At 51.5% G+C, this 24,343-nt stretch overlaps 2 protein-coding genes across 4 annotated transcripts; both read left to right on the top strand.

Annotated features, from left to right (window-relative positions):
• The first annotated feature begins 957 nt into the window (after positions 1 to 957).
• KAT2A (lysine acetyltransferase 2A) lies at positions 958 to 11,586 on the top strand. The gene is made up of 18 exons (XM_031966293.1): positions 958 to 1,422; positions 1,913 to 2,036; positions 2,519 to 2,664; positions 2,767 to 2,856; positions 3,331 to 3,512; positions 3,791 to 3,982; positions 4,964 to 5,070; positions 5,303 to 5,413; positions 5,631 to 5,767; positions 5,917 to 6,125; positions 6,545 to 6,671; positions 7,165 to 7,275; positions 7,861 to 8,004; positions 9,736 to 9,850; positions 10,091 to 10,127; positions 10,222 to 10,285; positions 10,486 to 10,570; positions 10,703 to 11,586. The coding sequence occupies exons 1-18, from the start codon at positions 973 to 975 to the stop codon at positions 10,894 to 10,896; spliced, it is 2,625 nt and encodes an 874-aa protein (XP_031822153.1). The 5' UTR covers positions 958 to 972; the 3' UTR covers positions 10,897 to 11,586.
• A 73-nt stretch (positions 11,587 to 11,659) lies between these two features.
• DHX58 (DExH-box helicase 58) lies at positions 11,660 to 23,281 on the top strand. Of its 3 annotated transcripts, XM_012548267.3 has the most exons (13): positions 11,660 to 12,294; positions 12,573 to 12,748; positions 13,769 to 13,970; positions 14,248 to 14,438; positions 16,521 to 16,637; positions 18,712 to 18,838; positions 18,960 to 19,151; positions 19,249 to 19,505; positions 19,881 to 20,030; positions 20,587 to 20,748; positions 21,720 to 21,910; positions 22,116 to 22,212; positions 22,924 to 23,281. In XM_012548267.3, exons 2-13 carry the CDS (start codon positions 12,581 to 12,583, stop codon positions 23,095 to 23,097), a joined length of 2,028 nt encoding a protein of 675 aa, XP_012403721.1. In that variant the 5' UTR covers positions 11,660 to 12,294; positions 12,573 to 12,580; the 3' UTR covers positions 23,098 to 23,281. The 3 variants fall into 3 exon arrangements, with proteins under 3 accessions (XP_012403721.1, XP_023358097.1, XP_031822154.1); XM_023502329.2 differs by lacking the exon at positions 12,573 to 12,748; XM_031966294.1 differs by lacking the exon at positions 11,660 to 12,294 and having other exon boundaries at positions 12,312 to 12,748.
• The last annotated feature ends 1,062 nt before the right edge of the window (positions 23,282 to 24,343 follow it).

Genomic DNA, 24,343 nt, shown 5'->3' with positions numbered 1-24,343 from the left:
TCGAGCCTCAGACCCTGGTGGGTTCTCATTTAGAGGCGGGGTTGCGATTGCTTGTCCTTCGTTCTCCCGGAGGACCACGACATCGGGAAGGTGATGCCAGGACATGCAAGTGGATCGGAGTTAAGAGAGGGAAGGCTGGGCAAGGTCACCCACCTCACACTTTCCTCTCCATTGCCCGGGGACCCGAAACATCCCAGCTGAAATGTATGGCCGGTCCCCGCAAGGCTCCAGTTGCTCTGGATTTGCCCAAGCTCCTCCATCTCACCCGTGCTGCTCCCGTTTGTTACCTCCCGGAGCCTCCTTAATGCTCCAACTTGTTATCTAGATTCCAGTTTATTTTTCTGATCCTTTCAGAAGTTTCAGCCCCTTCCCTCCCACTTCGCTTTTAGAGTCGGCAGGAGGAGCCGAGACCATCCTCAGAGAAGCTGAGTCACAGGAGGGCTCCTTCGGGGAAGTCTCGCGTCCAAGACTCGACAGGACTAAGAACTGGGGGACCGTACCTCGGAGAGATCCCTCCTCAATAATCTGTTTCTCCGGGGCTTATCCAGTCCTGCCTGCCTTTTCTTCTCTTCCCCTCCCTCCCTCCCCCCCCCCCTCCGGGCAGGTAGTGCCTTGCCCGTCAGCAGTCTCCACTGCACCCCGTTCCCAGGCCTCCCAGCCTTTGAAGGGCGGCCGAAAAACCGGGTGGGAGCGGGGCGAGAACTTGGTCCCACAGAACAAAGGACTTCCCCAACCTGCGTCCCTAAGCCCATTTAAGGCGATTGGCCTAAGGACAAAGGCCAGGCCATCCCATGATGAAGAAGGGACACCGGGTCTGGGGGAGAAAAAGAACAATCTTCGCTCGCTCTCCGGGGTCTTCGGACTCCAGAGCACTTGCGGGGGCGGGCGGGGGGGGGGGGGGGGGGGGAACAAAACAGAACCCGGAAGTAGGTCCCGGGACAGGCGGGAGCTGCAGAGACTACGATTCCCGCCATGCCACGGCGCTTCGGCGCGTGCGCAGTGGGCCCCGGGCGGCCCATGCGGCCCTTGGGCTGGGTGCGCCTCGCAGCGCCGCGCTGCGCCGCGCCGCGCTGCGCAGCGGGGGAGGCTATGGCGGAGCCGGCGCAGGCCCAGGCCCAGGCTTCAAACCAAACCCAGGCCCAGGTTCAGGCCTCTCAGCCCCGGAGCTTGCAGCCCCCTGCTCCGGCTCCGGCCGCGGCCCCGGCCCCGGCCCCCACTCCCGGCCCAGGCCCGGCCGCGGCGCCGGCCGGGGCCCCGGGGACCGGGACTCCCGGGACAGGGAGTGGGGCGCCCGGAGCCGGGGGGGACCCAGCGCGGCCTGGCCTGAGCCAGCAGCAGCGTGCCAGCCAAAGGAAAGCGCAGGTCCGCGCGCTGCCCCGGGCCAAGAAGCTGGAGAAGCTCGGGGTCTTCTCGGCCTGCAAGGTGAGGCGGGGCCTTTGGGAACGGGGGCGGGGTCTGAGGGCGGAGCCGCGCAGGAGGGGGTCTGGCCCCCCGCCGCCCCCACGCAGCCTCTCAGTCCCCTGTGCCAGCACCCCCCGGAGATGCCCTCTGGAAGCCTCCCTCCCCCACGCCCTGGGAAGTGAAGCGGACTGCTGCTGACAAGAAGCGTTTTTCCAGCCCTGGGCCCTCCCTGCCCGCTGGGAGCTTACAGTCTGATGGCGAGGGTGCAGGCTGAGAAGGACCGGCGCTCCCGGCCAGTGGGAATAATTAGCCGGGGGAGGCGCGGGCCCAGGGGCCTAGAAAAGCTCTCCGGGAGGAGGTGGGCCGAGCGAGGGCGAACATTGCCGGCCCGGGGACAGGCAAGGAAAGTGCCAGGAGCCAAGGGACCGGCCGGGAGGCCACTGGCCACCCGGAGACAGGCGACGCCGAGGGGGCGGATGCTGAGTGTGGTTTCTCCCTCCTTACCCGCCAGGCTAATGACGCTTGTAAGTGTAACGGCTGGAAGAACCCCAAACCTCCCACCGCCCCCCGCATGGACCTGCAACAGCCTGCGGCGAACCTGAGTGAGGCCTGCCGCAGCTGCGAGCACCCCCTGGGTAAGGGGGCGGAGGACGCCCGAGCCTGCCGCCGGCATGGAGGGGGGCACAGGAGAGAGGTCCTCGGGGCCCAGAGTGAATGGATTTAGGTGGCCCCCTCCTACTTTCCCAGGGAGATCAGAGATAACCCTCGAAGAGGGAGACGCAGCAGAGGCCCTGGGGATGTGCTTCGGTGATTGTGTGAAAGGATGTTCTAGGGGATTGGTATTAAACTCGGGTAAAAGCATCCTCCAGGACTTGTGTAGACTTAGAGAAAAAAATGGTGAATTAACAGTCTCTTTATTTTGTTAGATAGTTCCCAGTTCCATTTTAGCTTCTGCCAGAGGCTGGAGGGTGGTCTCGGCAGATTTAAAGAAACCAATCCATTTGGCTGTTTTTGTGGTTCCAGAGGGAAAAAAGAGGAGCCCCTCCCCTGTTTGTTGGAAGGAGCAGAATCTTTAGTGCTTGCCTCATCCTCCTCCTGTGCTCTTCCTTCCCCGCAGCTGACCATGTGTCCCACCTGGAGAACGTGTCTGAGGATGAGATCAACAGGCTGCTGGGGATGGTGGTGGATGTGGAGAACCTCTTCATGTCTGTACACAAGGAAGAAGACACAGACACAAAGCAAGTTTACTTCTACCTCTTTAAGGTGAGCCTAGTTGGACGTGGGGATGAGGGTGAGAGAGGATGAAGGGGTTTGGGAGAAGTAGAGACGGAAGAGCAAGGAACCTCTGAAATCTGTCTCCCACAGCTTTTGAGAAAATGCATCCTACAGATGACACGTCCAGTAGTGGAGGGGTCGCTGGGAAGTCCCCCCTTTGAAAAGCCGAATATTGAGCAGGTGTGTCTGGGGTCAGGGTAAGGGGTAGGGAGATGTTAGTTCCCCAAGAAATGGGTGAGGATGGTGATGGTGGTGAGGTATGGGAGTGATGTGTCTAAGGGAAGGACACTGGTGAACTAGAAGGCAGTAAAAGCTAACTTGAACCATGCGAAACAGGGATCAGCTGAAGGGTCTGGAGAAGAGGTGGCAGTGGGTTCTGTCTTGAATGGATGTTTTTTAGAAGAGGGATTAGCTGTGTTCTGCTTGGCTCCAGTGTTCAGAACCAGGAGCCGTAGGTGCTGGAGAAAGGCAGCTTTCATTCTCGAGGCAGGAAAGACTCCTTACTCGAGCTCTCCTAAGTAGCCTCTGGACACAAAGTAGGGGTGTCCTTTTCTGAGTGCCCTGGGCTGGACATTTTGGGAAGGAAGGAAGGAGGTGTTGGGTGGGGGTGCTGGCAGCCCTCTCCAGTGCTTACCTCACCCCCGTTTCTCGAAGGGCGTACTGAATTTCGTGCAGTTTAAGTTCAGCCACCTGGCTCCAAGGGAGCGACAGACAATGTTTGAACTCTCAAAGATGTTCCTGCTCTGCCTTAACTACTGGAAGCTAGAGACTCCTGCCCAGTTCCGGCAGAGGTCACAAGGTGAAGATGTCGCCACCTACAAGGTCAATTACACCAGGTAGCTCCTGGGGGAGCTTCATTCTAAGGGGAATGAAGACTGGAGGCTTTTGGAAAGGGAGGAACAGTGATGGGGAAGGACCAAGTGACTGTCCCGGGTAATAAGAAGATGGGATCAAAGAACTGTTAGATGTTCATATGCACATAGGTTTAGGCCTGGAAGTGACCCTAGTGGTCACCCAGTCCATAGAGATGGAGGGGTCTCCAGAGATGGATCCAGGAGACCACTCCAAATCCCCTGGGTTCAGTGGTTTTTTTCCACCCCTCCTTCTGCTCCAGGTGGCTTTGTTATTGTCACGTCCCACAAAGCTGTGACAGCCTGCCCCGTTATGAGACAACTCACGTCTTTGGGCGCAGCCTCCTTCGATCCATCTTTACTGTTACCCGCCGACAACTGCTGGAGAAGTTTCGGGTGGAGAAAGACAAACTGGTGCCTGAGAAGAGGACGCTTATCCTTACCCATTTCCCCAAGTACGTTGGTGCAGCTTGGCAGTTTGTCTGTCCCTTGTCATTCAGGCCCCTCAGATCTTCTTCCTTGCCTTCCCACACCTTCGCCACCTTGTTCTTTCCTGTATTTTTGGTAACCAGTTTCTAGGTGAAGCTCTGTTGTCCCTATTTCTAGTATGTTTCTCATAGACTGTTCCTTTTTTTTTTTTTTTTTTCATATTAACTCATGTCCTATTCCTCATTTGAGATAAGCCTTGAAGGGCACTTGTTGCAGGAAAGTTTTCTGGCTAATTCCAGTTGTACTCCCTCTAGTTCTTCCAACAGTCTCTCCCCCCTCTTGTAGTGACAGTTCTGTCAGCTGCTAGTTTCTCTGGATCTCTTCTGGTTATGTGTCCTTTTGTTCTCCATGTCCCCTAGTGATGGACACCCTCCGTGTCTACCCCATCACCTAGAGTGCTCTATAAGGCCAGGGTCTCTTTCTCCCAAGGCATTGATACTTCTGTAGAGTGGGGTCCTATCTCCCTCTGATTGCTCTTCCATAGCCCATCACTACAGTGTGCCTTTCCAGGGTCTGGGCCTTTGAGTTTGGATGACAAAGAGTTCTAGGAATTATAGCTTAAGATCTAGCAGAGACCTCAGACATCATCTAGTCCAACCTCCTTTTACAGTTGAGAAACTGAGGTTCAAACTTGCTTAAGGTCACATATAGCTAGGAAGAAGCAGTAGAATATAAGCTCTTTGAGCATGAGAACTTTTTTTTTTGGCTTTGAATTCCTAGTGCCTGGCACTTTATTGGTGCTCAGTATTTGTTTGTTGAGTTGATTTGGAGTCTTCTAGTTCCAAATCCAGTGTTCTCTTCACTGTACTGTGTCATGGTAGCAATTCTGAAGGGAACAGTGACCATCAGTGACCATCCTGGTCGGGGGTAGGGAAACAGTGATTGGTCCTCACAGACCCTTTGTTCTTGGGGAACACATCTTGTGACTTGACTTGTTACTTCCCCAGGTTCTTGTCCATGTTGGAGGAAGAGATCTATGGGGAGAATTCCCCTATTTGGGAATCAGGATTCACCATGCCTGCCTCAGAGGGGCCACAATTAGTGCCCCGGCCAGGTACCTAACTTCATAAGGCTCCTAATCCTACTGGTGTCCAAAGGGTAGGGCCCCACTGGGTCAGATGGTGGCCAAATTGAAGGGAGGCGGGGATTGGGGGCCTTATGTTGGGAAAGGAAGTTTGAGTTTTTCTTTGAGAGGTCAGATCCCTTCAGGAAGAGATGTGGTTGGAGGGGCCAATTGTTTTTCAACCCTAATATCTTGCTCTCTACCATACGTGCCCTTCATTCAGCCACTGTCAGTGCTGCTGCTGTGCCAAGTGCCCCATTATTCACCCAAAGCCTGGGTGGCAGCAGCAGCAGCTCCCTTGGTCTGGACCCTGGAGGGGCAGAGCCCATGCCAGGTGAGTGTACACTACTAACATCTGGTCCTTCCAGCTGGACCACATCTTTCCCTCAGCTAACACTCTGCCCTTCCTTTGCATGGTTCCCCTCTATTACTTTTCTTCCCAAGGCTCTCTGTTTTCTCCATTTCTTCTTATAAATCTTTTGCCCTGTCTGTCTCTTTGAACAGTTCTAATGGATCTCTCTCTTCCTCTTCCTTCCCGCTTCCTGTCCTAGGTGAGAAGAGGAAGCTTCCTGAGAACCTGACCCTGGAAGATGCAAAGCGGCTTCGAGTAATGGGAGACATTCCCATGGAATTGGTCAATGAGGTCATGTTGACCATCACAGACCCTGCAGCCATGCTTGGACCTGAGGTATTTGGGAGCTGCTGATCCTGTGAGATGGGAAGGGAGTGATCAGTCTTAGCCCTGGCATCTCCATCAAGGCAAGTAGGGCTAACTCCCCTCATGTTGGGGAGCCCTAACTGTCTCCTCTGCTGCTCCTTCTCCCCTTTCCACCCCAGACCAGCTTACTCTCAGCCAACGCAGCACGGGATGAAACTGCTCGGCTAGAGGAACGTCGTGGGATCATTGAGTTCCATGTCATAGGAAATTCCCTGGCACCAAAGGCCAATCGGCGTGTGCTGCTCTGGCTAGTGGGGCTACAGAATGTTTTTTCTCACCAGCTTCCCCGGATGCCCAAAGAGTATATTGCCAGGCTTGTGTTTGACCCGTGAGTCACCCTTGGCTCTTTGACCCTGCTCTCTGACCCCTAGGAATGTCCTCATCCCTCCACTTGCTCTGGAAGGGCCCTTCTAAAGAATATGCATGACTCTTAATTTCACAGAGTGACCCATATGCCCCAGGAGAGGGCTCACCCCTGTGACCCTTATTTCCATTCTCCAACCCTGACCACACTTTTCTAGAGATGGTCCTTCTGACCTCTCACCTGATCCCGAGGACAGAGGGTGGGGAAGAGCTCCTCCCTGGTGGCCCCAGGAAGGCTGAGAGGTCGGCCTCCCTATTCGGAGGCCTGCCCGGCCGGTGCAGCAAGTTGAGGGGACTTGAGCCTTGGTGAAGGGTTGTCAGGAGCAGTGACAATGCGCCCCCCACCGATTCTCCCCTTCCCTACTTCCCCTTCCCTACCCCAAGGAAGCACAAGACATTGGCCCTCATCAAAGATGGACGGGTCATTGGGGGAATCTGCTTCCGAATGTTCCCCACCCAGGGCTTCACGGAAATTGTCTTCTGTGCGGTCACTTCCAACGAGCAAGTCAAGGTGAGACCTTTCAGCCAGGGATCTCCTCCTGGCCCACTCCCTCCCTCCCGTCTCTCCCCTGCCCCTCACTTTTCTTCCCTGGGCGTTCTTAAACCCTGCCAGACCCGCTTCACTCCAGTGAGCCTTTGGGAAGCCCCGGCTGTGGGTTGGGCACCTGTTCAGGATGGAGAGAGGGAGACAGAGACACTCTGCTGGAGGGCACCCAGGCCCAGGCCAGTCAGGGAAAGCTGGCTGAGATCCTAAAGTTTTGGGGGCAGCTAGAGAGTGCTGACGGGGGAAGGGTCTTTCCCCCCCATGCTGGAGAGCAGGGAAAGCAGGAGTGCCCACCGTGTGTGTGGCTCCCTGACTCCCCTGCCACGTCCCGTCTCCTTGTCTCTGGCCCCCCACTCACCTCTCCTTCCTCTTCCCAACTGCTCCCTTGCCCCGGGATGCCAGTTTTCCCTTCTCTTCCCTCGAGGGAGCTCCTCACCAGGGATGCATCTTCATCCCTTAGGGATATGGGACTCACCTCATGAACCACCTGAAGGAGTACCACATCAAGCACAACATCCTCTACTTCCTCACCTACGCAGACGAGTATGCCATTGGCTACTTCAAAAAGCAGGTGACTAGAATCTGCTCCCTGCCTCTAGCTTTCTCGGGCCTTTCCCCTTGGCAAGAGTGGAGGTTTGGCCCCCTAGATTTCCCCGAGAAGAAGTGGGGGGGGGGGGAGTCCTCTCCTCTTGTCCTCAGGAGCTATCATGGAGGGCAAGTCCTTGCAGCCTGCCCTGCTGAACCTCAGTCTCCCATGCCCACCAGTAAGGTCCAGAAAGAATGCAGATCTTTTTGGAGGGTGTGGCCTTGGGGTGCATCTGACCAATCATGGATTGGCCACTGGGCCCAGGGCCCCGAATGGAGATGCAGAGGTGAATACCTGGTCTCGGCCTCAGGCGCACACCTTTGGCTGTCATGGGGCTTGGATTGTTTTCTGATCTTGCAGGGTGGGGACCTTTTGGAAGCTCTTTTCCTGGCTTTAGTTTAGCAGCTAATTTAAGCAGAGTTTTGGAGATTTGCCTGGAGTGATGTGATTAGTGTGTGTAGGCCATTTGAACCAGAGTTCCTCACTTCAAAACTAGCTCTTGGTTCCTGTTCCTTTACCTACCTCTTTGGCTGATGACAGCCATGTTCATTGACGGTGTGCCTCTCCCAGGGTTTCTCCAAGGACATCAAGGTTCCCAAGAGTCGCTACTTGGGTTACATCAAGGACTATGAGGGGGCTACATTGATGGAGTGTGAGCTGAATCCCAGGATTCCCTACACTGAGCTTTCCCATATCATCAAGAAGCAGAAAGAGGTAGCTGGGAGTGGGGGGCATGTGGTGGGAGGCTAGAATTGTGAAAGAGCATAAGGGAATGGAGGACAATGTTCAGGGACATGAGTCACTCTGCAGAATCCCACCCTGGAGGTGCTGTCCAACCAAGCCTGATGCCCTGCTCCCCATCTTTTTTTTTTTTTTTTTTTTTTATTTATTTAATAGCCTTTTATTTACAGGTTATATATATATATATATGGGTAACTTTACAGCACTGACAATTGCCAAACCTCTTGTTCCAATTTTTCACCTCTTACCCCCCCACCCCCTCCCCTAGATGGCAGGATGACCAGTAGATGTTAAATATATTAAAATATAAATTAGATACACAATAAGTATACATGACCAAAACATTATTTTGCTGTACAAAAAAAATCAGACTCTGAAATATTGTACAATTAGCTTGTGAAGGAAATCAAAAATGCAGGTGTGCATAAATATAGGGATTGGGAATTCAATGTAATGGTTTTTAGTCATCTCCCAGAGTTCTTTTTCTGGGCATAGCTGGTTCAGTTCATTACTGCTTCATTGGAAATGATTTGGTTGATCTCCTTGCTGAGGATGGCCAGGTCCATCAGAACTGGTCATCATATAGTATTGTTATTGAAGTATATAATGATCTACTCGTCCCGCTCATTTCACTCAGCATCAGTTCGTGTAAGTCTCTCCAGGCCTTTCTGAAATCATCCTGTTGGTCATTTCTTACAGAACAATAATATTCCATAATATTCATATACCACAATTTATTCAGCCATTCTCCAACTGATGGACATCCATTCAGTTTCCAGTTTCTAGCCACTACAAACAGGGCTGCCACAAACATTTGTGCACATACAGGTCCCTTTCCCTTCTTTATGGTCTCTCTGGGATATAAGCTCAGTAGTAACACTGCTGGATCAAAGGGTATGCACAGTTTGATAACTTTTTGGGCATAATTCCAGATTGCTCTCCAGAATGGTTGGATTTGTTCACAACTCCACCAACATTGCATCAGTGTCCCAGTTTTCCTGCATCCCCTCCAACAATCATCATTTTTTCCTGTCATCTTAGCCAATCTGAGACGTGTGTAGTTCCCCATTTTTTTGTGTGTCTCCAGGTTTTCTGTGCCACCCCACATGTTTTCTTTGATGAACATTTACCTCTTTCCCCACAGTTGAGTTTAGGATTTATTTACAAATAGTCAAGCCTGCCTGCAGGACATTCAACTTCATAGCCTAAGTTCCATCATTCTCTAACCCTTTGGCATTTGGGAAGCCCCCACGAGTCCAGGAAACCATCTTTGGTCTCTCTTCTACCCTTCCCTCCTTCCTCCCAGGGTACCTGGAAGGAAAAGGTGAGAGAGCCTAGGTTCCAGCCTTCCCAGGAGGCTTTGGAGACAGTTTTCACTGCCTTGGTTTTGCCCCTCTGTGAATTAGCCAGCAGCCTGGGTATTAAAATGGCATCTGCCCTGAGAGAACTCCTCTCCCTCCCAAAGCTGCTTTGTCACAACAGCTTCGGCTTCATCTCTCTGTGCTGTTGGTGAAGGATGGGGGTCCACGTAAAGTCACCTCCACCTTCCTAGCCTGTCCGACTCAGAGGGTCTCTAAGCCATCTTCCCTGTCTAAATCCTGAGACCCCACAGTCCTTCGTGGGAGATGGAGAGCCTGTTGTCCCTGGGAGAGGCTGTTGGGGGAGGGGGGAAGCTGAGGCCCTCTTCTACTTCTCAATCTCCAGATAATCAAGAAGCTGATTGAACGCAAACAGGCTCAGATTCGCAAGGTGTACCCGGGGCTTAGCTGCTTCAAGGAGGGCGTCAGGCAGATCCCCGTGGAGAGTGTCCCTGGCATCCGTGAGTGGGGGGGGTCACAGGGCAGCACCAGGGAGAGCCTGTAGGCATGGGGGTGGGGGGACAGCTGTTACTGAGGCAGGATTCTGTACTGCTTTGGGGACCAAAAGATGGGGCAAGCGGTTCTTTTCCTAACCCCATTTCCTACCCTCCTGCTCAGTTTCCAGAGACATTCTGGGACAAAGCCATGATTTGTTTCCATTTTGCCTATCCTAACTATGAAACCCTGCCCTCACTTTTTAGGTGAGACAGGATGGAAGCCGCTGGGGAAGGAGAAAGGGTGAGTGATGAGTGGAGTGGAAGCACTGGGGACTGGGGCGGGTGAGGGGGCCACAGAAGGCTTCAGACTTTCCCTTTACCCTGTCCCTGCCCAGGAAGGAGCTCAAGGACCCTGACCAGCTGTATACAACCCTCAAAAACCTGCTGGCTCAGATCAAGGTATGGAAGACACCAGTCTTCTCTCCCCACTCCCACCCCCAAGGGGTCATGGGGCCTGGAGTCGGGGTTAAGATGGAGCCATTGCATTGAATTACCTTTCCTGGAGGAGAAGGGAAGCAGGGGGATCCTCTTTTGGTTTGCTTTGTTAGCCCTGCCTCACTTTCTTCCAAGTCACTTGTCCCTTTCTTTTCTCTTTGCAGACCCACCCCAGTGCCTGGCCCTTCATGGAGCCTGTGAAGAAAGCAGAGGCTCCAGATTATTATGAAGTCATCCGTTTCCCCATTGGTGAGACCGCTGGTCACCTATCTGTCCTCAGCTTTCCCTTCTCCCCTCAAACCTGTGCTGCGCCCCCAGGCTCCCCTCTGGATGAGACACCCTCCCTCCCAAAGCATCTTACATGCATCTCCTGACCCTTAGACCTGAAGACCATGACTGAGCGTCTCCGGAGCCGCTACTATGTGACTCGGAAACTCTTTGTGGCTGACCTGCAGCGGGTGATCGCCAACTGCCGGGAGTACAACCCCCCAGACAGCGAGTACTGCCGCTGTGCCAGCGCCCTGGAGAAGTTCTTTTATTTTAAGCTAAAAGAAGGGGGGCTCATTGACAAGTAGGGGGACCCCTGTTGGGGCTTTGCAATCTACCTGCTACTCCCTAGCCCCCAAACTTGGGGCTCACTGATAAATCAGGGGACCATTAGGGGGCTCCCCAAGCTCCCCCCTGAACTGGGGGTGCTCACTGACAAGTAGGGAGACCACTGGGCTCCCCAACCTGCTTCCTACTCTTCAGCCTCTTGACTTTGGGGGTTCATCACCAAGTAGGGGACTCTCCATAAGGGCTTCCTGATTTGGGACTCATCAAGAAGTAGGGGGCCCCCAGTCTGTCTCATTCCTTCTTTCTCCGTTAAATTCTGGAGTCCCCCCCAGACCCTTCCTGCATCCCTTCCATCTGTGGGAAGAGTGGACAGAGGGGATGTTCTTCCATGACTCTTGGAATTTTCCCCACCCCTAGTTTAGGTTCTGGTCCTCACCCCAACCCCGCTCCTGCTCCACAGCATCTTGTCTGCCCATGAGGAGGGCATGTCACAGCGGCAAGGTTCTCAGTCCGAGTGGGAGGGCCCTGCGGGTTGGGGCCCCTCTGCGGCCCAGGCCCCCCGTCCTCGGGCTTTGGAGCTTAGGAATGGGTGTGGCTGTCACAGGGGATTCCCCGTCCAGCCATCTACTGTTCCCTTGGAGGGATTGTTCCCTCTGCATTTGCCCCACATGGGGAAAAATAAAACTCTGAGGTTGTTGGTTTTTTTCCAATGGTTTGTGGCTTGTGCTTCATGTCCCCATGCCCCTGTCAGCAGGTCCTTCTCCCTTGATGGTGGAGTCCATCACCCACCCTCCCATAGCCCCTCAGCCACCTTTCCCGCCTCCCATTCCCCTTGGACACATGCTCTCTTCTACAAGATCCGAGAGCTTTGCTCTGGTTGTGTTTCACTCCCACTAGTTTCCTTTTCCAATAAAACTACTAGGATGACCAGGACAATGGGAGGCATCAGAAGCTCGGTCTATTTGTTTCTGGATACAGGCTGGGGACTTTTTTGAAGGAAAAGCCGAGTTGAGAATGAGGATGGTTCTGAGTTAGCAGAGAACTCTGACCTTAGCTGATCTCTGTTAGTGAACGTCGGGGCGCTGAGGTCAGCCCTCATCCCCAGAGGACAAAGCCAGACCCAGGGGGGTTGGAGCTAAGGCCAGTCCTGCTCAAGCTTGGGCCCCTCCAGATGTCTGGTTTCCCTTTCACCAGCCCAAGCCAAGCTTGCTTAGGCTGGCCCCGCCTCTCGCAGGTTCTCGCTGATGTCTGGCCAACTCCTCCCTATTGCTGAGTTTCTCTTTCGTTTCCTGAGCTAGGAGGAATGGGGCTTCAATGAGAGGGCTGTCAGCAGCTTAGAGGCTCAGACGGGGACCTGGGGGAGCTCGGGGCGGGCCTGGGACTTATCTCCTTTGGAACAGAAGAATCCAGAATCCCAGGTCTGTATTCTGTCCCTGACCTCCCGCCCATTCCCCGTAGTGTGTCCTGTGCAGCTCTGGACTGAGGTCCTAAGTAGGGCTGGGCTGGAACACCCAGGGTAAAACTGATTTTCCTGGTACCTTTCCTCCAGCGCTGGCTGGAGGTAGGAGAGAAGGTCCAGAGGGATGGAGGGCAAGGGGTGGGAATGGGAGGGTAAAGTTTGAGATCTGGGAGAGGTTACCTTAAGTAGAATGCAATGAAGAGTCAGGTCTGATCTCCCCCCTCTCCCTCACCTAAGCCCCAGGAATGGAGCTCCGGCCATATCAATGGGAGGTGATCCTTCCTGCCCTGGAAGGCAAGAACATCATCATGTGGCTACCCACGGGCACAGGGAAGACCAGAGCCGCTGCTTACGTGGCCAGGAGGCACCTGGGCATGGTGGACAAGGCCAAAGTGGCCGTACTGGTCAACAAGGTGATACCCCAGGACCTTCGACCTATCCAGTGACTCATTGAGTTCTCCAGCTAACTGGACCTCAAACTCCTTGGGCTTTCACTCAGAAATTCTGTGAGGCCCCAGATCTAAATTCTGGTACCCTGAACTACAGACCAGAAATGTAAATGCCATATACATGGCTCTAGAGCACTGGGTCCTAGTATTTAAGCTTTACTGAGTGCCCCTCATATGGCAGGGCCTGTGTTGCTATGGTGCTGGAATGGGCAGGGAGGGGAATGAGCTCTCCATTTTCCTGTCTATACATCCTTATCTCCTAATAGCTCCTCTCCCCATCTCTACTAGGGAGCATTGGGGTGGCTCAGACACTTACTAACCTGTAACCTAGGACGGCAGCACTTACTCTCTGTAGCTTCAGTTTCCTCATCTTTAAAATGAAGTTAATAATAGCAGTACCCCTTTGTTGTGAGGATCAAGTGAGATTTTTAAAATACTATTATGTAATAATGAACTATAATAGACTTAAAGTTTGCAAACCTTAAACCACTTAAGTATTTTTATTTTTTATTACTACGACTACCAGTTCTAGTATTACCACTGCTACAACTAGGACTGCTACCACTATTGTTATTTCTAGTACTAATACTGCTACGACTGTTACTTCTACTACTAGTGATACTACTAATAGTAACTAGTAGTATACTGCTGCTATTACTAGTAGGACTGTTACTGTAATTACTACTGTTATCACTATTACTATGACAACTACTACTACTGCAGCTACTAAACTATGCTATTATGTTCTACCCATTTTCTTTAAGGGACTTTGTAGTATAAGGGAGTCAGAAGACCTGGATTTGAGTACCAGCTCCTTATCTTACTGAGTCATCTTTAGTAAATCACTTGACATCACTAGGTCTCGGTTTCTAAATCTGTAAAATATGAACCAATATTTGCAAAGCCTATCTCAAATTGGAAGACAAAGGAAAGCCCTTTGTAACCTTGGAGCCCTATAGAAATGTGGTCTTCTATACTTCCAAGGTGCACCTGGTGACGCAACACAAGAAAGAATTCAGTCAGATGCTGGGTCCCAAGTGGAATATTGTCACAATGAGTGGAGATGGTGGGTTCCGGGCTGGCTTTGGATACTTGGCCCGCAGCAATGACCTCGTTATCTGCACAGCTGAGCTGTTTCGTTTGGCCCTGATCAGTACTGAGAAAGAGGAGCAGGTGGATCTCAGTGGTCAGTGAAAAGGGGAGAATGGAAGATGATGCAATGGGTGGACTAGGGGACAAAAAGAGTTTGATGTACCTCTGAGTTTTACACTGAAATCACTCTTCCATTCCTCATGAAGTTGATTTATATCCCTTATAGGGAGAAGGGTCCCTGCCATGTGCCTCTTTTGCTATTTCTCTCCCCTATTCCACAATATATTCCCATTTTCAGCTGACCATTTCCCTGATTTCTTTCCTTGCATCATACCCTTTCATTTGACACCCTCCTCCATCTCCCACTTTAGCGTTCTCCCTCCTGATAGTGGATGAATGTCACCATACCCAAAAGGACTCTGTCTACAATGTCATTTTGAGCTATTACCTGGAAAGAAAACTTCAGGGATCCAAGAACCTGCCCCAAATACTGGGTCTCACAGCTTCACCAGGAACTGGGGGAGCCTCCACCTTGGAGGGGGCCAAAAACCACATCCTACAGGTCAGTCTGCAAGGAAACCCTTCAAAAATGCTTCCTTTAATACCGGCCCCTGGCAGTGTCACCCCCAAATATTCTAATTCCTCCTTTCAAGATCTAGCTGTCCTTTTGAATCCTTCACTTGGCCCACATCCGCTGAGATTTCCCTAAAGCCTTCTCTTCTCGTGCTTGCCCTGCCAGGTAGGTCAGTGCATCCTCTTCTCTAAGTGCTCAATCCTAAATCACAAATCTTGCCCCTGTCTAATTCTGTGATAGTATTCAGAAACCTCTGTCCAAATCTTGACTGAATGCTTATTAGCTGAGTGACTGTGAGCAAGTAAATTATCTTCTTTGGACCTTACTTTCTTCATCTGTAAAATGGTTATAATTATATTACCTACCCACAGAGGATAATGCTTAATCAATGTGAGTAGATAAAATTTCAATGGATCAATTAATGAATTTATGAATGCTTATTGCTTCCATTGATAGCTAGGTGGAGCCACTAGATGGTGCTGTGGGCGTAGCAAAGGACACCATTGCTTTAGGTTTGATGTAACCGGCCTCTGCTCCCCTGGCCCTCTTCTCTTTCCTCCACCCACAGTCTAGTGAGAGATTCTTAGTCTTTGTTTCCTTTTAGATCCTTCTTCCCCATCTGTCCTCCGTGGTGAGATTTTATTTTGTTCAGGACAAACATCTCCTTTAATCTACTCTTACTCTAATTCCTTCTTCTCCCTTTTCCCTCCTATTTCCCCACTGAATGAAATGCATTTCTATATCCAGCTGTAGATATAGATTCTTCCCTCTTTTGATCAGTTCACATAAAACAGGGGTCCTCGAACTTTTTAAATAAGGGCCAGTTCACAGTCCCTCAGACTGTTGGAGGGCTGGACTATAGTAAAAACAAAAACTTTATTCTGTGGGCCTTTAAATAAAGAAACTTCATAGCCCTGGATGAGGAAGATAAACATCCTCAGCTGCTGCATCTGGCCGCCGGCCGTAGTTTGAGGACCCCTAATTATAAAAGTAAGGTTCAGGTGCTAATTGTTCATCCAGTCATTCTTCCTGATTATAACAGGGTTCCATTTGTACATCTTAATTAGATTTGTCTGAGATCATTTCTCCCATCTTTCACCTTCCATTGCCTCTTTCTAACTTATTTACTTTTGCTTTGTGGATTATTATCATCACGAATGGCATTTAGACAGGACAGATTGCTACCCTGTTCTTATGTTTTAATATTCTGTAGATTCTTGCCCAGGAGGACAAGATAACTGCTTTTGGAAAAAGGTTGGAAAAAAGTAGCAAGATGTGAGCTCATCCTCTTCAAATTCACTTTAAGAATCCTCAGAATACCTGTGTTTGCAGACAGGCTGATGGGGATGACTTTGTGGCTTATGCTGCTCCTCATCAGGATTATACTGATGATTTAAAATTAAGAGAGGCAGTGTGGAGTAGTAGATTAGGTGCTGGACCCTGACTCTGGAAGACCTGGTTCAAATTCTGCCCCACTTTCTAGCTGTGTGGCCCTGGGTAAACCTTTGACCTCTCTAAACTAACTCATATTTGGGAATAGAGGGAGATCCCCTCACTAGACCACAACTGATTTACATGTGTACGTGGACACAGACTATATTATATATCATTTTTATGTTTAGGTATATATAATATGAATGTAGTGTTATCATACATATATGCATATCATGTTATATACAGGTGTATGTAGATATGTACATGCACACATGTGTCATTTCTCATTGGGAAATTAAAATCATCATCTCTATGTCATTTGAAAAAGGGCGGCACTAGCAGCAGGGGGAAGGAGACGATATTAGGGAAGGCCCGCCCCATGTAGAAGGTGCCTTGGATGAACTAGGGATTCTGAGGGGTGGGTGAGAGCAGGGCGTGTACTCCAGGCATGGGGAGGGACCTGCACAGACCCAGAGATTGGAGCAGCCACGGAGGCGCAGGTAGCACTTAGCGGGTCAGCTGGACCGGGATGGAGGGGCAGTCGCAGTGATGAGTCTGGAAGGTTCAAGCGAGTGGCTCTTTGCTCGGGTAGGGTGCGTCCCCACCCAGATGGAGTGGTCTCCTTCCCCCCCCCAGCTCTGTGCCAACCTGGACATCTGCCGCATCATGTCGCCCCAGAAGTACTATGAGCAGCTGGAGGAGCTCAGCCCTCAGCCCTGCAAGCGCTATGACCTGAGCCAAGAGCGGAGCCTGGTGGGTACAGAGGGATGGGAGAGGGGCGGGGTGAAAGACAGGGGGGGAGCCCCAGGGGCTGGGCTTCAAAGGAAACTGTCCCCACTACCCTGACCCCATGTCTGCTCTGGAAAAGGGGCACTAAGTAGTGAAGAGGAGGAGGAAGAATACTTTGAGAGCGGGCACAGCCCAGGAGTCAGGAGGACCCGAGTTAAAGTCTGGTCTCAGGCATTTAACACTTCCAGCTGTGTGACCCTGGGCAAGTCACTTAACCCCAATTGCCTCAGCAAAAAAAAAAAAAAATATATATATATATATATATATATATATATATATATTTTGAAAAATCAAGATAAATTTGCATCAATTCTTCTAGTAGTAAGAAGAGTCCAAGGATATGCTAGAGCCAGCTGTACCACTTGGGAGAACCAATCTATTCATTTTCAGAATTTACACCTTAGAAATCAGCAACTGTTTACAGATGAGGGTATGATTTGTTGTTAATTGATTGTCTAGACTTAAGAAAGTGATAGAATGTCAGTGATACAGATTAAAAATGCTGCATACATTTTTTTCCTTCTGGAGAGTCAGTTGTTAAATATTTCCCAGCACATCCCTGGATATCATGTATTAGTACAGACCTGAAAACTACTGATGGCCTTTAAAGAGCCATAGCTGAGCAAGGGCTCTAGAAACCAACCCCTTTATTACAGAAAAGGGTACTGAGTGCCAGGGAGGGCAAGGCGCCTGCTTGGGGGCTAAATTACTGACAGAGTCTGGGTTTCCTGATGCCCAACTCATACTCTCTCTCCCTCTCCCTCTCCCTCTGCCTCCAAGGGATCAGGGCTGCTTTTAGAATGGAGACTGGGGGAGGGATGTGGCTGCCTCTGTTATAACAAGGTCCATAGGTGCACTGGGGAGTGCTTTTTTCTTTCTTTTGTCCCCCTTTTTTTGTGGTTGAGGCAATTCGGATTAAGTGGCTTGCCTAAAGTTATACAACCAGTAAATGTCAAACTCTGGGGCCAAATTTAAACTCCAGTTCTCCCAATTCAGGGCTGGTGTTCTACCTGCTCTGCCACCAAGCCACCCTTGTTATTTCCTATCAACACACACTTAAAAAAAAAATTTATGTTGATATCTTTGGTTTTTCATTTCCAAGTGTATCCTTCTCCTTCAACCAGAGAAACCTCAAAAAAAGAAAGTTGGGGGGTGGAGGGACGATGAGGGTGGAGCAGTTTGGTAAATGTAACCAGCTCACACACAGAATCTGGCAGCGTGGGCCATGTTCCACAGCCACAGGTTCCCATTTGTGTAAAGAAGGGAGGGTGGGATGTCTACATGTGTGTGTATTGCCTCTCTTTTTTTCCAGTGCTCTAGTCTACAAGCTCCTAGAGACAGTGATTATTTCATTTGTGTCTGGTAGAATTTAATAAATACTAATTGATGATGCTAGGAAATCCTGTCCCACATGGCACTTGGGCCTGCCTGTGACACCTGTTAGCTGTGTGATCCTGGACAAAGCACTTAGCTTCTCCTTTAGCCTAACTAGGACTTCCTAAACTTTTTTCACTTGTGATCTCATCTCACCCGAGAAATTTCTACACAACCCGGGATATATAGGAAAGAAAATATATATACAAATCAAACATTTACTGATAATAAACCATAAAGAAGTTTATTTAAAAACAATGGCAAAAAATAGTTTACCATTTATTAGAGATGAAAGCAAATTTGCATACTGCTGAGATGGATGTGCTTGTTTATTTTTACATAAAAGAATTAAATCCCGGTGGAATATTTGATGCCTTTTACTGTTGCCCAATTTTTCTAGACTCCCACATTCAGTTACGATGAGGTCACAAGCCACAGTTTAAGAACTTTTGCTCGGGTGACTCCTTAAGCCTGCGTTTCAGATTAAGAGCTGGAAGGCCTATATTTGGTTGGGGCAGCCTCCCAGGAGGGACTCATTTCTTGCTGTTGTTTCTTCTCTCACCCCAGTTTGGATGTTCCTCTCCTCTGGGCTATGGGTATGTTTCCCTGTATGTTTTGGTGGGGGGGGAGTGGGAGCCTCTCCTTACACTCCCTGCCCTCCCAGGACCCATTTGGAGACCTTCTAAAGAAGCTCATGGATAAAATCCAAGACAAACTCAAGATGCCACAGCTGGGCCGGGACTTTGGGAGCCAGAGATATGAGCAGCAGGTGGTGGAACTGAGCAAGGCAGGTGAGAGGCAAGACGAGGAGGCTGGGGTGGAGGCTGGGATCGGCTGGCTCTGGTCCCCGCCACCTGGAAGGCCTTCTGACCCGGACCCCTCTCTCTCCCCTCTGCCCCTGGCCTTGGCCAGCTGCGGAGCAGGGTCGCCTCCAGCAGCGAGTGTTTGCCCTTCACCTGCGGAAGTACAACGACGCGCTGCTCATCCATGGCACTGTCCGGGCAGTGGATGCCCTGACCTCGCTCAGGAAATTCTACGCTGAGGAGCGAGTGAGGAAGGTCGGAGTCCTCCCCGCTGAGGGCTGGCTGCTGCAGCTGTTTGAGGGTGAGTGTGGTGATGGGGGCAGGGGCAGCCTTGCCCTGGAGCCCCAGACCCCTCAGGCAGCTTCCCCTGGCTGCCAACGAGCATTTGCCCTTCACAGAACACCAGGAAGCACTGGCTTTATTGGCGAGTGATACCCACTCTGAGAACCCCAAATTGGAGGACCTGGAACAGATTCTAGAGGAGCAGTTCAGTGCCCCTGGGCCCTCCCGGGGCATCGTATTTACCCAGACACGGCAAAGTGCTCATGCTCTCCTCCTGTGGCTCCAGGAGCGGCCCACACTACGGCAGCTGGGCATCAAAGCCCAGGTGCTGACCGGGGCAGGCCACAACAGCCAGATCACCCACATGACCCAGGTGCACACCTGTGTGTATGGGGTAGAGGGAGGGACACTGGACAGGACCCTGTGTGAGAGGGGAAGGGCCGGGGGCTACTGGGAAGAGGAATGGAGACAGGAGAGAAATGGGGAAGGGGAAAAGCCTGGGAGGGGGCCCCCAAGAAGCAGAGAGAAAGGAAGAGAGGGGCAAGGGGACACTGAGGGAGATGGCCAATGGCTAGAAGAAAGAAACAAAGGTTTAAAGGCCACTGGCAGAGACGAAAAAAGGGACAGTGACAGTGAGAGGGTTGAAGAGGCATTAGAGGAGAGGGATTCGAACCCAGGTGGGAGTGGGACAGATTCAGTCAGTCCCTGACCAGAAGAGCTCCCCTCACATCCTGTCTTCCATCCCCAGACAGAGCAGTTGGAGGTGATCCAGAGATTCCGGGCTGGCACAGTGAACCTGCTGGTAGCCACCAGTGTGGCTGAGGAGGGGCTGGACATCCCTCAGTGTAACGTGGTAGTGCGCTATGGCCTCCTAACTAATGAAATTTCAATGATGCAGGTGCCTTCTCTGTCCCGAAAGAACCCCCTTCCCATCCATCCCCTGTCCAGACCCCTGCGAGATCCGCTCCCCAGTATCTCCTCTTTGAGATATTCTAACAGATCCCACAAAGGTGGCTCTTCTGGGATTCCCTTCCAGGCTGGAATTTTCCTAATTGACCCTCTTCCCACCCAGGGTTTTTAGGGGCTCCACGACACCTTGAGCTGTAATTAGGGATTATTGTGCCCTCCTCAGGTGGGGATGTGGGATGTGGGAGGGTTAAGGACTTTCCACCTCAAGTTGTCATTTTGGCCAGAGAGCCTCACCTGTACCCTCGCTTGGGGTAGGGGACGGGGGAGAAGAAGGCAGTGGGGGAAGGCATTAAAAAGACAGAACATCCTGGTCGTCATAGTCCTGGCCAGTAAAGGGAACGACAGACTGGAGGGCCTTAGTGGGGAGAAAGGGAGCCTAACCTGGACCCTGCCCTAGCCACAGACCACCCAGGGGACTTGTCACACTGGGAGTCCCTTCTCCATCCGCTGGGGCTGTGCTCCCAGCTCCCTGACTTCTTCCCCAGGCACGGGGCAGAGCCCGGGCAAGCCAGAGTGTGTACTCGTTCGTGGCGAGCCAAGGGAGCCGGGAGCTGCGCCGGGAACGTACCAACGAGGGTCTGGAGGCCTTGATGAAGCAGGCAGTGACTGCGATCCAGAGAATGGAAGAGGACGAGTACAAAGCCAAGGTCAGGAGCAGAGGGGGTGGCCGGGAGTGAGGGGCTGGCTGAGGAAGCAGACCCAAGTCTGCGGCCAGGCAGAAAGGTGGATACTCGCTCCCAACAGATTTCTCTTTTTCCTCCCCTTCTCGGCTTTTCTGGATCACTCCTCTTGGCCTGACCCTAGGGGGTGGCCCCTTGTGTACTAGTCAAGAGGAGGGTGTGATGGGCCAGCTTAGAGAGGAGATCTGGTCTCGGAGCAGTGTCCAGAATGAACCCGGTCAGACCCCATCTGGGAGAGCACCGTGTCTAGGTTTTTGAGCCCCCTTCAGTGTCCTTACTACCTGTACCCCTGTCCCTGGCTGCCTTGCACCACGCCTTCCCCCAAGCTCTAGCGGGGGCTTTCCCTGGGAGGGAAGAGGGAGTTCTGGCCCTGCTGCTGGGAGCGCTGCCCACTCCGAGAACCCAAGTCGGAGGGAAGCACTGTCCGGGCTGGGTGTCCTGGGGGGAGGTCCTCAGCCAGGAATATTGGCAAACTGGAACTCGTAACACAAGGACAACCCGATATCAGGGTGTAGGAGAATCAGTGAAGGAATCGGGGAAATCACCCCAAAGAAGAGCAGACCATTGGGGGAAGGAGGACAGGTGTGATTCAGGTATTTGAAGGGAGAAGAGAGATTAAACTCGCTCGGAGCAGGCGTACAAAGAGATTTCAGCTCTCTACAGAGAACATTTCCTGACAGTAACATTTGTCTGAGAGCAGCGTGGACCATGGCAAGAGGTTGTGAGGTCTCCATCCCTAGCTGGGGAAGAGTGAGGAACAGGAGCTGGAGAGAGGGGGAAGAAGGGAGCCTGGAAGGGAGAAGGGAAGGGGCTGGCTAAGTGAAACGATCCAGATTCTGTAAGGGAGATGCAGGTGAATCCAGGATCATGTTGGTCTCTTTCTCTTCCGAAGTTGGGGCCCTGGATGCTGACCGTGTTCCCCCTCTCCTCTGCCCCAGATCCTGACCCTGCAGCTGGAGGCTTTGAGACAGCGCAAGGCCCAGGCTGCCAAGAGGATGGATCAGAGATCTGAGTTCCAAGCAGACACAGTGAGGCTTCTTTGTACCAACTGTGCGGAGCCTGTGGGCTATGGCAGTGACCTGCGGAAGGTGGAGGGGACGCACCACGTCAATGTGAACCCCAACTTCATGTGAGGCACTTTAAGGAAGGGGGGCTGCCTGAGGATGGGAAGGGACATGGAAAGGAAAGGAGGAGGGGCAGATTGGATGGATCTGGGAAGGCACCAAGTGGGGCCCCTGCCAGGGCAGGTGTCCGCCTGGTATAGAAATGAGAGGGAGGTATTGGGGAGAAGGAAAATAGGGGAGTTGTACTTAATCACCTTGGTACCTTATCAGCTTCTACTACAAGACTTCCCTCAAACCTGTGACCATTGACCGGACCTTCAAAGACTGGCAACCTGGAGGTGCCATCAGCTGCAAGAAATGTGGAGAGGTGGGTGCAGGGGGGACCCTCGTCAATAGTTTCCTATGGATTGGGGCAGGCACTCTTTCCTCTTTCATCTGTCCTGACCTAGGTGGAAGTTGGAGGATATGGAGGAAAAGAGAATGAGACTACTTTTAGAGACGGGATGCTAAAATGTGGCAGTGAGTGGCCCATGGCATGGAGTGCTCAACTCATCTGCCTGAATTCCCATCTAGCTGTGTGACCCTGGCCAAGACACTGGTTGCCTTTAAAAAAAAAAAAAAAAAAGGGAGGGAGGAAAGGAAAGGAAAGGAAAGGAAAGGAAAGGAAAGGAAAGGAAAGGAAAGGAAAGGAAAGGAAAGGAAAGGAAAGGAAAGGAAAGGAAAAGGGGAAATGAAAACGGAAAAGGAAAGGAAAAGGGGAAAGGAAAGGAAAAGGGGAAAGGAAAGGAAAAGGGGAAAGGAAAGGAAAAGGGGAAAGGAAAAGGGGAAAGGAAAGGAAAAGGGGAAAGGAAAGGAAAAGGGGAAAGGGGAAAGGAAAGGAATGGAATTTACTACTTATGGCCTGTGTGACTTTGGGCCCAAGTTTTCTCATTTGTAAAATGACAGCAAAGGTGGTCTTAAAAATACTTTTCAACTCTGAATCCTCCGATCTATCCCAGCTGACGTCTTTCCTAAATTATTCCCTAATCTTAAACACTTCCTTCTCCCCACACACACACCTGTTTTACTATGTCTGCAGGCCTGGGGTCTGGAGATGATCTATAAGTCAGTAAAATTGCCTGTCCTGAAAATCCGGAGCCTGGTGTTAGAGACCCCCCAGGGGCGGCGGAAGGTGAATCAGTGGTCCAAGGTGCCCTTCCAGGTGGCTGACTTGGACTACCTCCGGGACTGTGACTTCCAGCTAACAGACTGAAGATGGCCCCGACTCACCAACCATTGTCCAGCGGTCCTTTGACTTTACCCTCTGCCTCCTAGAGGAGGTAGGGATTGGAGGAGACTCCAGACCTGTGTCTATGTATCTGAACAGCCTTTCTTTCTCAGCACAAACACTCCGCTCTCTTCTGGTATTGTGTGTGAATAAATAACTTTTTCATGGAGCTAGACTCCTGTTCTCTTTAGCTCACAGGGATTTGGGCAGGACTTGGGGGGGAAGGATGGATTTTGGAGTCAGGACCTGAGTTGGATCCCATTTCTGTCATCTCCTAGCACCTTGGAAACATCACCTTCTCCCTCTAGGTCTTGGTTCCCTTCTCTGTAAAGTGAAGTGGATTGAACTAGATGATGACCAAGAATCATTCTAGCTCCAAATTCCCTTGGCTTTCCACTGGTATCGGGAAGGAATTAGGGTGGGGGAAATGAAGGTAATACAGCAGATCATCGTGGGAAGAGCACTGGACTGGAAGTGGAAGGACCTGGTTTTGCATCCCTCCTTGGACATACACTGTTTTATCAGTCAGTCAGTCAACCGGAGCTCATTAAGCATTCACTATGTGTCGAGCACTGTGCTAAGTCTTAGGGATTCGGAGAAAGGCAAAAGTACAAATAGCTGTGTACAAACAAGCTAAAGAAAGGATAAAGAAGTAGTGACCTATAGACGAAAGGCACTAAATGCAGGGGGATTGGGAAAGGCTTCCCAGAGAAGGGGGGATTTTAGCCGTGTCTTAAAGGAAGCCTGGAAACCAGGATGGGGAGAGAGCATTCACAGCCTCCAGTGCCCTGAGCCGAGCGAGAGAGTGTCTTGTCAGCTGTCTCTAAACTTCAGCTTCTGCAAACCTAAAATGGGGAACAAGATTGTTGCACTACCTCCCTCACAGGCTCCAGGAAAGCAATTTCTAAGCTTAAACACTTTAGAAATCCATTTGCAAAAACGTGCCATTTCCCCGATGGACACCAGAGGGCAGGGCCTCCTCCAGCCTAGAGCCTGGCAGGTTCCAGTGAGTCACCAGCTGTCTCACCCCCATCTCCCCTCCCCCCTTGCACCTCCTGGCGCTAGATCAGCTGGAGCACCACAATCTGGGCGCCTTGCTGTCCAGCCTCTGAGGGGCATGAAGCAGCTGGACCAACCCACCGCTGGCATCGTCGGAGGGATGTTTTGGTTGCTGTTGTTCAGTCATGTTCAGCCGTGTCTAACTCTGTGACCCCATTTGGGGTTCTCTTGA

The sequence above is a fragment of the Sarcophilus harrisii genome, chromosome 4 (assembly GCF_902635505.1).
Source record: "Sarcophilus harrisii chromosome 4, mSarHar1.11, whole genome shotgun sequence".
NCBI lineage: Eukaryota > Metazoa > Chordata > Mammalia > Dasyuromorphia > Dasyuridae > Sarcophilus > Sarcophilus harrisii.
The sequence above is the reverse complement of the archived record's forward strand: the minus strand, read 5'-3'. Positions and strand labels throughout refer to the sequence as shown.